The sequence below is a fragment of the Eucalyptus grandis genome, chromosome 8 (assembly GCF_016545825.1).
Source record: "Eucalyptus grandis isolate ANBG69807.140 chromosome 8, ASM1654582v1, whole genome shotgun sequence".
Taxonomy (NCBI): Eukaryota; Viridiplantae; Streptophyta; class Magnoliopsida; order Myrtales; family Myrtaceae; genus Eucalyptus; species Eucalyptus grandis.
Genome location: NC_052619.1, coordinates 60,998,696 through 61,013,318, shown reverse-complemented (window position 1 = coordinate 61,013,318; position 14,623 = coordinate 60,998,696). Strand labels below are relative to the sequence as shown.

The 14,623-nt window shown below is 39.2% G+C and overlaps 2 protein-coding genes across 2 annotated transcripts; one reads left to right on the top strand and one right to left on the bottom strand.

Moving 5' to 3' along the window:
• Positions 1–1,102: 1,102 nt before the first annotated feature.
• Positions 1,103–2,368, bottom strand: LOC104415431 (auxin-induced protein 22D). Its single transcript, XM_010026713.3, has 4 exons — positions 1,918–2,368; positions 1,612–1,811; positions 1,409–1,508; positions 1,103–1,296 (listed from the first exon to the last, which is right to left on the bottom strand). The coding sequence occupies exons 1-4, from the start codon at positions 2,133–2,135 to the stop codon at positions 1,239–1,241; spliced, it is 576 nt and encodes a 191-aa protein (XP_010025015.1). The 5' UTR covers positions 2,136–2,368; the 3' UTR covers positions 1,103–1,238.
• A 9,475-nt stretch (positions 2,369–11,843) lies between these two features.
• LOC104415430 (auxin-responsive protein IAA16) lies at positions 11,844–14,623 on the top strand. Its single transcript, XM_010026712.3, has 5 exons — positions 11,844–12,521; positions 13,365–13,612; positions 13,720–13,855; positions 13,968–14,029; positions 14,137–14,623. Exons 1-5 carry the CDS (start codon positions 12,193–12,195, stop codon positions 14,172–14,174), a joined length of 813 nt encoding a protein of 270 aa, XP_010025014.2. The 5' UTR covers positions 11,844–12,192; the 3' UTR covers positions 14,175–14,623.

Below are 14,623 nucleotides of genomic sequence, written 5' to 3'. Positions count from 1 at the left end.
CTTCTACCTTTTTTATTATTTCTTTTTGCCCCCTCTTTGGTAGTGCTTAATGTAGGGCCAAATAAAAGGAATGGACGGATATACTATGATTTATGTGGAGAAGATCTTTTGAGCAAGTTGGAGTAGATTTAGTGGTTGATCATCTCAGCCCATTTGGATTTCCAGCTCTATCATCATCATGTACAACAGCGCACCAGGCTGAATCTGGCAGGGCTTTGAGCTGCCAAGCCATGGGCCTAAACAGTAAATACACAACAGTGGATACACATGCCATGAACCAGAAGTTTCAAACTTCTTTATATTGCAAGCCCATAAAGACTATGTCATCTTCATCAAAGCCACATCCATATTCTGTTGTATTCACAGGCTTTCATCACATAAAGTGGCACACTCCAGTGTTTTCTTTTTCTGTTTAAGAGAAAGAAAATATACCAGTACTGTCCAACCAAGTTCGATACTTCGCGTTTTCGCCAGAATTATACCGTGTACTCAGTTCATGACACAACAAGTAAGACCCAACTCATTGGTTAACCAAACTTCAGAACCACAATTAAATGGTAGTTGAAACTTGAATGAATTATTGTTAAGTGTTTCTCTAACTCTTTGGTAGGCTTAGAGTTAGTTTATGCAGATCAAGCTCAGGATGGCATCTACATATGGGAAACTATAAGATGAAATTAGGACAATTACTCTGGTACATCTAGATTCAGATTTGCTCGGATAGTAACTAACACGCGGTCTTGCTAAGGCAAGCCGGATTGACAAATTAGTTGTAGATAACTTCTCTGATGTTAAGCTAAACTTCAGGATCGATATCTAATTGGAATTCTCGTTCATCCCATTCTCTGAGAGAAGAAAATAAGACCAAACTGTGGGACTAGATGATGTTCCAAAATCATAGCCAGCCATGGACAGGATGCGTGGATTTCGTGAGAATATTTTCTTGAGAAAGAACGATGGAATTGACAGTTGAAATTATCACAACACACAAGATCTGTACATTTCAAACCTCTTGCTTCTAATCATAAAGGAAAAAAACAGAAGCAGTCTTTTATTTTATTTTTTTCTCTGTACAATGATCACGGGAAGTATACTCAACTACCCATAATTACATTTGGGAGAGGCATAAAACTAAAATCATGTTCCCAGATTCAAATCTCCGATAGCCCAAGCTTTGGAAAGCCCTGTCTTCTTGATTAAAGCAGCAAGGCCATGCCCATCAAATTTTTCGAGCCCTTTTAAACCTCTGATGACCCTTTCATGATTCTAAGCCTCTTGCAAGAAGTGATGAACATGCTGCAATGGTTTAAAATAAAAAGAAGTCAATTATTAATTATAGAGGAAAAGGAAGGGCTGTAATTGAAGAAAAATGACAATGGAGAAGGTAAAGAAAATTAAAGAAACTTACTTCCATGGAACATCTCCAACTAGCATCCAATCACCATCTTTATCTTCATAGGTGGGTACAAACTCTGATCCATTGTACCCTTCTCTCTCACAGTAATCACCTGCACAAATTATGCAAAAGGCCAAGCAATTAGCACCCTAGTTGCTTGTGTTTCAGTAGTTAAAATCAGTTGGGGTCCTTGTTGACAGCTTATTGACACTTACCAACTTTGAACTTGAACATGTCCTGCAAATCCTTGAGTAGATCTGAATAGCCCTTGTAGGGCTTCAGATCAATCTTCCTCAGGTATGGAGCCCCATCCATGCTCACTTTGATGAAAACCCCGGTCGACTCGCCCTCCGCCTTCTTTTGGAAGCAGTTCTTTCGGTAGGATCGGACCGGCGGCCACCCCACGACTTGTGCCCTAAATAAGAAAGAATATCCATAAAACCATTAGATCAGTTCAATCATATTTGATGGGATTTGATTCTCTTTGCTAGAGCAAGAAATGGGAAATTGTTTCTGCTTACTTAGATGGCCGATGCACATCTTGCTTATCGCATTTTTGGGCACTCGACCCATTGGACTCCTCCTCATTGGACCCGTACTCATTGTTCACATCAATTAAATTCCTCTTCATGCTCCGCCCACTCAAAGGCGCTTGCTGCTTCTCCGACTCGACCGTGCCCGGTAGCCCTAATCTGAGCTCCGTCGCTTCGAGGTTGAGATCCTCTCCTTGAGCTGCCATATCTTATACTCTCTCCTTTCCCTCAGACAAAATTTCTCAACAATGTTTCATACAACTTGATTCACTCTCAAAGCTTGCAAGATCTCTATTGCTAAATGCACAAAACAATTCAATCCCAATTCCTAACTTGTTTTCTTGCTTCTCCTTCTCCTCTTTGGTTGATTGTGGTTTTGCTCTTTCTAGGATGAGAGAAAAACTCGTGTTAGGCCAGTGGTTACCTAAGGCCATGAATTGTGTTTTTATAGAAGGGATGCGTTGATTAAAGAGACACGAAATTAAATTGTGACATTAAATTGACAAAGTTATTTAAAAAATCAATAATTTTTTTTTTATATGGCTCATATTTGGATTCCCTTTATTATTGTGGGGAATATAATTTTAGGCCCAAATCTGGACATGGGCAGGTGTGGTGTTTGTCCCAAGAACAGCAAAATAAAGGCAATTTGTCAACGTTATTTGGGACAAGGTAGGGACAATTTCCCAACCACTCTTTTATTAAGAAAAAAAAAACCCTTTGGTGGCCCCCGATCCGACGGCCGAGATCCACCAACTGGCTCCTCAAGGACGGATCGGGGCCGTTGGGTCGAACAAGGGCGAAGTGGGTGCATGATTCCATGTGGGTCGAACCCCACATGGGTTGTAGTTGATGGGCAAGGCATTGTATGGCAGAGAAGCTCTTGCCTGGAATCCACGGATCAGATCAACGGTGGCCTTCGGATCTTGCAACAAATGCCAATCCGACGGCTGTTATTTGCCCCGGTCCGGTCAACATTTGCTCCCTTAATGTTTAAATTTTCAAAACGGAGGGTACTTATTCTCGTCCTCAATGAGGAGCATTTTTATTTTGCAAAGAACAATTTGACTTTAATCAAGGTAATTATGTACAGTCGACCCGGATCCGTATAAAAAATAAAGTGCCAACGGCTTCTTCTCACAAGAAATTATTTTGCTTCCCATATTAGCATAAAATTAGGATCTTGTTGGACTATAACTACAAGACTGATATTTTAATCTTTTCCTTAACCCTTTTCTTTTCTATAAAGGTTTCTTCGAATCAAGTCGAGATAGCATATGTTTTAGGACCATAGAAAGTAAACGCACCATGTTAGGCCATAATGCTCCTGGATTTTGCAGATAAGGCGCAGTTTAGAAAGGGTCTCCATCGTTATAATTTCGAGCGATCACCAAAAAAATTATTTCTGAAATATACACATAACGAAATGTTTAATTATGTACAGGAAATATAGTGACAACGACACCCACGGGGCGGCGTACACGAATCTGGCCCTATCATCATCGTGCATAGTAAAATAACCCAGTGGCTAGCAAAAGAGGGGCGCTCTAAAAAAGCTAATTCTCGCGTGATCGTGGGGATAAGACTTTGCTTTTTTCCTTTCTGCTCCCACTGTTTTCGCCCCTGTACAAGATCGAGGAGATCGGGGTTTTCCTGGATTTGTTTTGTCCCAATGCGGAACATAATCATGTTTATCATGATGCCTCCCGCATTTTCATGCATTTTGCTTAAGCAAATTGGGCATATGGATGGACGAGGGCCTTGTCCTGAGGTCCTGAACTTTCACCTTTTTTACCTTGGAATCAATGGCACGCCTGGAGCTATGGAGAATCCTAAGTGAAACCAGACGTGCTCGTTCCATCTCTCTTGGCTTTCCGGGGCTAAGCGACGGGAGGGTTGCGATATGTTACCCTTACATAATAGACTATCTCAAATTTGATCATAATTAACCTTCTTCCCGTTCGTTTTTTTGTCCTTGGCGGCATCCCGACCCCGTCCGGTCGATCACAATCCAAGTCCAGACCTACTCGAGTGATCTTCAATTTGCATGTCGGTTCATTTACTGCTCGGGATGCGAACGCGATCTCGATCTACATCTACAAATACAAAAGCTAGGCCCTACAAATGAGGCATCGAATGGGCAAGGTGCATGTGACATTGTTGCTGCGCACTTACACAAGTGGAAAGCAGCGGGTGGCCTCGGAAACCCCAAAAGAGAAGCAAGAAAGCTTGGTGTTTTAGGGAAGACCCAACACGAATATATTTTTTGGGGTTCTTGATCCTGTGGTGACTCATGTGCACACCTCATTCTTAGCTATAGAACTTCCTCTCTGCTCGGTGTCTCTGTGTTTTTTCCCTTCCTCATCCAATAATTAGCAAAGCCAGCTATTTCATAACCCTACCTATTCCATCATGCTTTTGCTTGGACCCCCCTTATTTAGGTATCTTGTGTACATGCGCATGTGGCAATGCCATAACACATCGATATGTATGTATATATGTATATATAGTATATACACATGCTATTATTGTCCACTCTTGAACTTGTTTTCCTTTTTCTCTTTTATAATCTGGGTACTTGAAACTTTCGACTTGACCATTCTCCATGAATGTAGGCAGGCGACCTCATTCATGTTCACTGGGTTTGGATGTACTCACGGATTGACGGGTGTAGAGTCCTCACAGTTATGCTAAGTGGTAGAGATTTTAAAACGAAATCTATTAAGTCCAATCCATACGTTTAATCACCCAATTAAGCTTATGGGGTTATCAAACTTTTTTTCTATATCAAACTCTTCTTTCGAATAGTGAGTATGAGTATAATCACATCAGACAAAACGACTAGATAAGATAAAACAAAAAGGACAAAATAGCGAGGACACGCAATGAACATGGCGAGAGTGGTATGTTTTAAAATCATGATTAATGCTCTGATACCATATTAGATAAAAAATTTCTTGAAAGCTTAGATGTTAGTAAACGAAATTCACAACATATGCATTTAGCATAAGGTTTTGATCACTTCTTCTTGGTTTAATCTAGAGTTCTTTACTTTCCAAACAACAGATATGCATTTGAACCTGCTTAAAAACACTCAGATCAAATATGCTTCAACTTAAACCCTAGGTCAGTTCTCGGTCTTTTCACAGACAACTTGAACCCCACATCAACCTCATTATCACGGGCGATTTACAGCATGGTTGGACATCGAGTTGTTGCGGATCCAAGAATATAAACTACACAGACACAGGAGGAAAACGAATGCGAGATGCTAGATTTAATAAACGTCGAAACTTAGGTGTACAATTTAATGATTCATATGGACCAATGATGATACGTTCCTGGTCCAAACGCGCCGAACACAGTAATTCCATTCGATCGTGTCTTTCTCCTTATCGCGCTCGCATTAAATCTCTGCAAGGTGGGAGGGGGACAATCTCACTCGTGAGACGCTACACCGCCACAGTAGCCAGCAAGTTATCGATTGCTACGACATCCGATGGGACTGGGTCTTGACGAGGCACCTTTATGTATCATTCAATCCACACATCGCTTTCGTCTTTCGGAAACAGTTAAGGGACAAGGACCCCGGACTTCCTAATTGATTAAATTATTCTCGAACGTGACTAGTGATTGTTGACTTTTTCGCCATGCTAAAATTGACTGAAAGCCCATGCCCGTGCAATATGATTTTTATAAACGCCTCGCGTCGCATCATTCATGTTAGGTTTATATTGAGTGACTCGCGATTTGATAAAAGCATACAATCTAGACATCAATCATATTAAGTCTACACAGTTTAACTTTTAAATTAAAGCGTCGCTATATATACGCAATAGAGGGAGCTATGGTATGGACTTGCAAAGGAGCTTGTCTTTTAGTCTCCTGAAAAGCCATTGATCGTTATCATAAGATTTCAAGACCATGATGATCTAAGGTGATTAATCTAAACTTTGCGTAAACCGCTTTACCCACTACAAGTTTCAAAACTAAGATACTCTATAAGTTTTTTGTTTTCATTTTCATTTACATCGCTGAACTTCTATATGATTGTATCCAAAGCCTATGCTTGACAGGGTAAAGGCAAGTCTAAGAAGCTATCAGACGGTGCATTTGCATCACCAAATCGGTGTGTGATAAGGTCGATAGAATTGAGGCTGAATATTTTTTCAAATGAAGCGAGAAAAACAAGACAAGAACTCTGACGGTCGACTCAACATCGTACTCCAATCTTGCATTTTCTGTTTCCAAGCAGCTTTTAACACGGCTCCATGGATGCATGCACGCGAAAAGGTTCTCTTCTGACGAGAAAGGCCCAGCCAAAGGACGGCACGGAATATATATTTAGAAAGCAACGCAAGGTGAAGATGAAGATCGAGAATCGCAGGGTCCCGTGGCCACCATTCGCGGCCCTGCAAAACCCTAATTCCCCCCGCGACAGAACACGCAGACAGCCCAAGAAGGGTAAATACACTGTGTCTAGTCTGCATACGTGCATATCTATATAAATATATATATGTATACATCTTTCAGTGTCGACCTCACGAATGCCACACGTGCGGTGCTCCTCGGATGTTGACAGGGGGCGGGGAGAAGGGGTTTTATCTTCACCTCAGAGGGGTCAACACGTGTGGGGTCGGCGATGTCGATAGTGAAGACCGAAGAGAGAGAGAGATTGGGGCCCGCATCTTGCCCTCCCACACGAGCGAGTCTGACTGCTGATTGGTTAGCACGGGCCCCTCTCCCGAAAATGATTTCTTGGACTGGAGCTAGGGGATGGGGCCAGGAGGAGGAGTCGCCCTCCTCGCCCGTCGCTGTCTGTGTTTTCTCATTTGCCAGCAATTCTTAAGGTACCATTAATTGATTTTACTGTAGCAAAAACTCTGCTGTCGATGTTTTCTCTAAAATGGGTCGGCAATTTATCGCCCCACGGTCAGGTTTTTGCCGTGGTACTTTTGAATTATTGAATCGGTAACGCGCACGGGCTTAGGATAATGATGTATTTCAACAAAAACAAAAAAAAATGGATATACTAAGCTTTCGTCTATTCCTTATATAATGCCTGATTTAAAAAACATTTTTCTTACAAATAACTACTTGTATCATTTCAAATAATTAATTAATAAAAAATACTTTTCATTATCAATAATCATTTATATTTAAACATTTTCGTAAATCATTATCTCCATAAGCGACGAGAGTAATTATTTTTAGGAAAATATTTCAAATCATTTGTTTAACGCGCATTAAAATGCAATGCAATCTTATTGGGCACGCTTCTCGATATACTAAACTTCAAAGTGTTCCTTGTGTCAAAATTCGACATTCATTACTTAACATATGACTTTTTTAGATATAGAATTAGTTAATTAGCTTCCTCTATATGTGTGGTTTGACTAATTGGGTTGAGTACCATTTCATATCCAATTTCCATATGTCCCGTTCATGGATTAAATTGCTTATTGTTTTTAGAAATTGATTTGCTTTGTGAATTAATATCTCGTTTTATCTGTCCATACTATAATTTTTAACTTTTTATAAAGTTTAATCATTTTCATTCCAAGTCGGGTGTCACTCTTTTATTTTTTAGTGTTTCATTTTCTCTATTTGAAAGATATTCTTTACTCTTTAGTTTTTTTCTTTCCTTTTTTTTTCTTTTTGCGCCTTATGGACTCCGTTGATTTGACAAATGAATCACTTGAGCACGAACCAGATTGCCTAATGTCATCCTATATAGTGAAAAAGCTGCCAAACCTTCGAATTAAATTTTTTATCTGTATATGTATTTTTCGTAAGAGCTATTTCTTAGTTAAACATTTGTCTAGATTACTTATAATCAAAGAATGAGTTGATTAAGAAAACAAAACGTTGGATGATTCTTTAGCAATGCTTGGACAAATGCTTGAGTTTGGCCTCGACAGTCCTTTTTTTTTTTTTTTCCATCTTTTCTCTCTAATTTTCTCCTCTTTTCTAGCTATTCGATTCTTCTCCCAAATCTCTTCAATTCCAAAACTGTTCGAATTATGCACGTCTGGGTGTCATTACCAAAACAAAAACTTAACTATCTATTCCAAATATTTGTCCTAAAGAAACTAGAAAAAGGGTCTCTCTAACATAAACCAAACAATTTGCATTCAGCAAGTAGAAAGTTTGTGTTGTATATATATATAAATGCATGCATAAACGTTTACTGATTAGATTTAGTAAGATTGATGTTTGTATTTACATTATATGGGTTTATATATTTTATTTTGGAGAAGAAAGAAACATGTTTGTCAAATGTTGACCGTTGACATGGTCGACCATTGTGAAATGGTGCTTATGTTGCATGACAAAGTGCACCAATAAAGGAGGACAATTTTTGTTGGCGTAAAAGCGTGATCTTGGGAATAACTTTCTTCCGATAAGTACGGGGGCATCAAATTAAAAGGTTCTAATCAACCTATTGAGAAGATGCGCCGTTTTCAAGCTAAATTTGAAAAAAAAGATGCAGCAATTCTAAATGAATTTGTCCATTCACTTTGTTGGGTCTTCAAATAAACATATGCTGAAAATACTCATAAAAAATCACGGCGATTTTTCTTTGATTTTCTTATTTTAATTCGATTTCTCCAATTTCCACTTTTCCTTTCGATGTATAGCTTGAATCTATAGCCTTTTATGTCCACAACACCTCGAGGGAGAATATTTTATGCTGGAGCTGTTCTATAATCTCTCACCACGATTCCTTTTCTTTTTTCTCTTTTTCCCCTGTTGGGGCATCTAACAGGATAAATATATATTCGGAGAGGCTTATTGATGCTTTTTGCCATTTTTATCGAACAGGGGAGTGGCACACTGAGCGCTTCGTGATGTGAAAGCATTGAGTGGTCACCACCCAAAGTGGTAAGGAGGATAAGGATCGGATCATCATGATGGAGCATAATTATTACCATGATCTATCTTGGAGAGAGAGAGAGAGAGAGAGACACGCACACATCTAATCACAGTTTCATTTGATTTCTTCTAAGTTCCAAATACCATTGTTTTTGTCGTTTTTAGGGGCAAAAATGATCTTAACTTTTTTTTTTTTTATATAATAATTGAATAAATATAAAAGTTCTTTTTATTTCAAGAAAAAATGGACGATTTCTAAAAATAACCATTCCTATCGCTAATTATTAATCAAGAAAAAAATATATTTATAGATGATAAAAGTATTTTTCATTCATTTTTATTGAATGATATAAACAATCATTTTTAAGAAAATATTTCCTTAATCTTTTATTCTCCACGAAATAAATGGAACTTAAATGACGTATTCACAAAGAATGTCCATATATCATGTGAGAGAGAAGCAACAATAGCAAATGCTTTGTTTGACGATGAGTCCTTTTTCTCTCTCCGTATTTTATCCTGAACTACAAAATTTGCATAATATTGAAATTGATAGGGAAATTGTTCAATCGGTTTTAACCTTTTAGAACGAATATCTATTCAATCCTCTTTTTTTTTTTTTTTTTTTTTTTATAATTTTATCAAATTAGTTTTAAACATTTATTCGAAATTCTAATGGTGAATTTTTGCCGCAAATTGCTAGCTGGATTGACAATGTGCTACACAGGCCAACTGACAATAATTGGATCCTTTCGTCATTAATTTTTGGCGAAAATTGACCAGAATGACTCTTGTATAATTCATGTAAAGATTTATGATTAAATTGACAAAATTAAAAATTCTAAAATTGAATTGGCATCTATAAAATAAATTTACGAAGAATTGAATAATTTTTCCAAATTAACATAATGTCAAGTCAAAGCGTGGAACTCATTGACTAAGCTTTACTTTACACATATTTCGCATCAAAAGGAGCGATACCATCCCATAACTTCAGATTTAATCTTCCCATTAGTCAACTTCCACAACACATATGGAACCCTAAAATGGAGGTCTCATCTAAACAAACGGAGACATTTTCTAAAAAGGTGACTAAAGAAATTAGAAAAAAGAAAAAGAAGAGATTATCATATGTTTTTTAAAGTATATATTATTTCTTCAATATACTATAGACTGCATTATGGTACAGGGAATATTCTTGCATATAATAAAGGGGTGTAGTTGGACAACCTCCTAAATTTCAGGCAACATGTTAATTAAATATCAGAATTAAATCAATTGTAATGACGATCAATCTGACCACAGAATCGGGAAGAATCCTGGCAAATTGCATTATAAAACCGCCCACGGTGTGGCATCAATCATGAACATGGGGAGCATGCAAACCATATCTTATTAATGCAAAAAAAATTAAATATATATCAAAGTTAATTGATGAGAAATCACATGTAACACTATGAATTCTTTATATTCAAAAAGCACCTTTTCTTTGGGTTTAAACCAAAAATACACCTTTTAATGAAGGCAAAGCACTGATTCTTTTTAATGAAATTAGGCACGAATATATACTATTTTATTCATTTAAAAATATGATATTTTCATCCAGATTGTTGATTAACATGACAATGCATGATTAATGAAATAAGGGACTTCATGTGATTATGTCGATGCAGACCTTTCTTTTACCAAAGATTGGTCTTGGCGTCGATTGATGGTCCCAACCCTATACACTTAATTATGACAAATGTACATTCTCGGTGCGCTTTCTAAAAGCTTGAAAGTTAGGTGTAAAATGCTTATATAACATGTATGGCATCAAAATGGGGGTCTCAGCATGCAAATCTTGTAAACATGCTTACCTACTTTTTTGTTCATAATGTATATTGGGTGTAAATTCGGTTTACAAAGCAAGAGATTTTTTAGACCTACGACCTATTTTATAACGACTCGAGGCTTGAAAAGAACGCCAACGATGACTTGGTCATAAAGATATTTGCGTAACATGTTTTGGGTTATCTCCTTTTTTTATATATTTAATGGGAAACATATGGGGGACAAAGGAAAAAAGGGATAGTACGCTTTTCACGAAATTAGTTATGCTCTAATTTTTTTATTTATTATTATAATGGGGATTATTAACAAATGTTCATAAGGCACCAATTAAGTCAACTTAATGATAACACTCAATAATACATTTTAGGAGTTGGAGAAATACACATGTTAAGAAATTTACTTACTTTCAAATGAAAATTTTCACATTTCCAAAGTAAGTTCATTTATCATTTCTATTCTAATAATAATTTTATTAGCAGGTGTTAAGTACCCAATTATATAAATCACATAATTTCTTGATGCATCGACTATTCCAATGAGATTTGTAATTGATGTTTTGAAAACTAAAGGGCATATCTGTCTGCATTTAAACAAAAGCAAAATCCTAATTTTTTTTTTTTTTTTTACTTTTGCGATAATATTATCTATACTATCCAAATATCAGAAGCTTATGAAAAGAATTGCGTTCTAATTCACATGTCAGCACCCAACACAAGTGCCATAATAGTTTTAGGCATTTGGGATTTAAGAAGTTTAAAAATGAACGAGTAGTAAGATGGCCATTAAATAAAAAGTAAAAAATGAAAAAATTTATCTAGACATATATTAGATTATTATAAATTAAATACAAAATTCTTTTTAGCAAGTGTTCAAAGTGCTTTTTTTTTTTTTAAACATGGCAATTGTAATAATTAGTATGGGGAACAAGATGAACCAATTTGTTAGCAATTTTGGGTGGAGCCGAGCCTAGGCAAAAGGCAAAGATGGAAAGGGCGAACGACCATCGCCCCCCTCCCCTCCCGCAAAACCTTAAAGCTCCTGTCCACTTGCCTCCACGCAATCATTCCCACCCATTCACGTCACTGCGGACGTCACTCCCCCGACAAGCCGCGGACGGTCCAGCTTCGGCCGCGGCCTCCACGCGTCCCCATCTCCGACCGTCCAGCCGTCCCACCACCAGCGCTATAAGCATCCGTCGAAAAGGCCACTGCGCCTCTCTCTCTCTCTCTCCTTCGGGGTCATCGCGAGCATCTACCAGACTTTTTTCTTTAGCTTTGCGACATTATTGCGCACACGCACTGCTCATCCTCGTCCTCTTCCGCTAGCAAAAAACGGAGCAGAACAGGAGAAAACAAAGCGGCCCCCGTCAAAAACAAGAACCGAGGAGAGACAGGAGAGGCAGAGAGAAGTAGAGAGAGAAAGGTGGGATTTTGAGGCCTTCTTGGGGGAGTGAACGGAGGTTTCTTGGTGGGTTCTTGGTGATTTGGGTGGGGTTAGCGATTAATCGAGCAGAGAAGGTGAGAGAGAGAGATAGTAGCAGAAAAGAAAGGCACCATGAGTGCAGAGACTGCAGAGAGGTTCACTATAGACTTCGAGGAGACGGAGCTGAGGCTGGGGCTGGGGAGGCCCGCGGGGGTTAGCAGCAACGGCGAGGGCGCGACGCGGAGCGGCGGGAAGCGGGTGTTCTTGGAGACCGTCGATCTGAAGCTCAACCTCTCTTCGAAGGAAGACGGCGGGAGCGTCGAGAAGATCAGGGCGTCGGCCCCCGCGGAGAAGAAGATGAACAGCAGTGACGGTAAGGAGAAGAGCGTCGCTGCTGCTGCTGCTGCTGCGGCTCCTCCTCCTCCTTCAAGCTCCAGCGAGGTGGCAAAGCCCCCTGCCAAGTAAGTTGTTTTAAGTTCTTCCTTTTTGCTTGATTAGCAACTCCAATTTCAAAGTTTTTTCCGCTTATGATGGTGGATCCTAAGGCAAAAGATAATTTTTAAGCTGAATTTGTGCGAGCTTTCTGGGGAGAGAGAAGAGAGGTCGTGTTCGTTTGTAAGCCCCATCATTGCATGAAGATCTGGTTTTGCAGCACAGAGAGAGAGAGAGAGAGAGAGAGAGAGGGTTTCCTCTTGTTCTTGCATAATTAGAAGGAGTTGGTGATGACCATGACCTGCAATCTGGTACGGGTTTCTTGAATCATGAGACAACATCGAACCAATTAACCTAATTCATATTCCTCATCAGGACAAAATTTAAGGAACCGGGTCTCGGCTGCAAGGAAAAAATTCTCTCTTCTTCCCCCTCCTTTTCTTGGTTGAATTTGAATGATTATTCCACATCCACATCCGTTGATTATCTCCATGAAAGAAGTTGATTTTCGCGAGGATATTTCCTTTTTTTTTTGCCTTTTTGCAAATCGGCATCAATTCCAAGCCTCACAGAAAGCAGTCCTGATAGAATTGACATCTGTGGCTTTGGCTGATTGTCGGGGAGACACGGGAAAAGTACAAAACATTTGGAATCTTTGCTTTTTCTACTTCTTTTCCCCTCCTAAACCACCAAATAATAATCCAACAAATAGGCCGAAAGTAAAAAAGGAACACCTCCATCGAATTTACCCGATGCCCAATCGACAAATCCATGATGTTCCGCTCAAGTTTGGGATTTTATCCGAATATAGAGGTGAAAAAATATTTATATTTTGCAAACCATGTGACGTGGGCGCTTTGACTTTTCCACAGGGCGCAAGTGGTGGGTTGGCCACCCGTGCGATCGTTCCGGAAGAACATCATGGCCGTCCAGAAGAGCGGCTCCGACGAGGCCGAGAAGGGTGGCAGCAGTGGCAACAGTGCCGCGACCAGCGGTGCGGCGTTCGTGAAAGTGAGCATGGACGGTGCGCCGTATCTGCGCAAGGTCGACCTTAAGCTGTACAAGAGCTATCAGGACCTCTCTGATGCCTTGGCCAAGATGTTCAGCTCTTTCACCATTGGTAATTAAATTTTCTATCTCTTTAGGTGGAAAAATAAAGGATGAGTAAAATTTCATTGATTAGATCTGAAATTCAATTGGGTATTTTTCTCTCTATCCTTGGTGTAGGTAACTGTGGGTCTGGAGGGATGAAGGACTTCATGAATGAGAGCAAGTTGATAGACCTCTTGAATGGTTCTGACTATGTCCCCACTTATGAGGATAAGGATGGGGATTGGATGCTTGTGGGAGATGTGCCTTGGGAGTTAGTGCCTCTTTCATCAGTTCATCTATCTAATGATTGAGATAAAGTTGTGCATGATCTCAAACCATGCATGAATGATAATTACTGACTTAAGTTTCCTTTCTAATCGCAGCATGTTTGTCGATTCGTGCAAGCGCCTGAGGATCATGAAAGGATCCGAGGCGATCGGACTTGGTTAGTACCCCCTATTATGCGATGTGCTCGAGATTACGTTTTTATTTCTTTTCATGGCCAACCCGGATGAATTTGGCTTACGTATGTTTTTGACTGGTCGATTGCAGCACCTAGAGCAGTAGAGAAGTGCAAGAACAGAAGCTGAAGGACCCCGGCTCCGACGTGTCTAGGTATGGCAAAGTCCCCCTCGTGCTTGTGATCGTCACCAAAACGGAGGAAATCAGACCGGCTCGAGAGGGATCGAGCGCGGAGTTTGGATGCTTCTTTTTATCAATGCCTTTCTTTCTCTTTTTTTCCTACCCTTATTCTCTTTTCTTTTCTTTTCCTCTTGATCTCAATTAAGTCTGAGAAGAAAGTACTGGAAAAAAAACCTGTTAGGGAAAAGGAAGAAAAAGGACCTGTGAAATGGGTTATATGTTTATAAGACATGTTCATGTGTAACCTCTTTGGTTTTTTTGGTTTCACTGTTGTAGCTGTACTGGTTGTTTTTGTTCCCTCCATTTTGTAATGCCATGTATTTTGTCCTAAATGATGAAAAATTATGAGTCTCTGTATTGTACCTGCCTGTCCATATTATTATTATAATTATTATTA

Coding starts and splice junctions, on each gene's coding strand:
- LOC104415431 (XM_010026713.3), bottom strand. CDS start 2,135: ATGGCAGCTCAAGGAGAGGATCTCAACCTCGAAGCGACGGAGCTCAGA. Junction 1,509..1,611: donor CATGTTCAAGTTCAAAGTTG/GTAAGTGTCAAT, acceptor TAATTTGTGCAG/GTGATTACTGTGAGAGAGAA. Junction 1,297..1,408: donor GTTGGAGATGTTCCATGGAA/GTAAGTTTCTTT, acceptor AAACCATTGCAG/CATGTTCATCACTTCTTGCA.
- LOC104415430 (XM_010026712.3), top strand. CDS start 12,193: ATGAGTGCAGAGACTGCAGAGAGGTTCACTATAGACTTCGAGGAGACG. Junction 12,522..13,364: donor GTGGCAAAGCCCCCTGCCAA/GTAAGTTGTTTT, acceptor ACTTTTCCACAG/GGCGCAAGTGGTGGGTTGGC. Junction 13,856..13,967: donor GTGGGAGATGTGCCTTGGGA/GTTAGTGCCTCT, acceptor TTCTAATCGCAG/CATGTTTGTCGATTCGTGCA.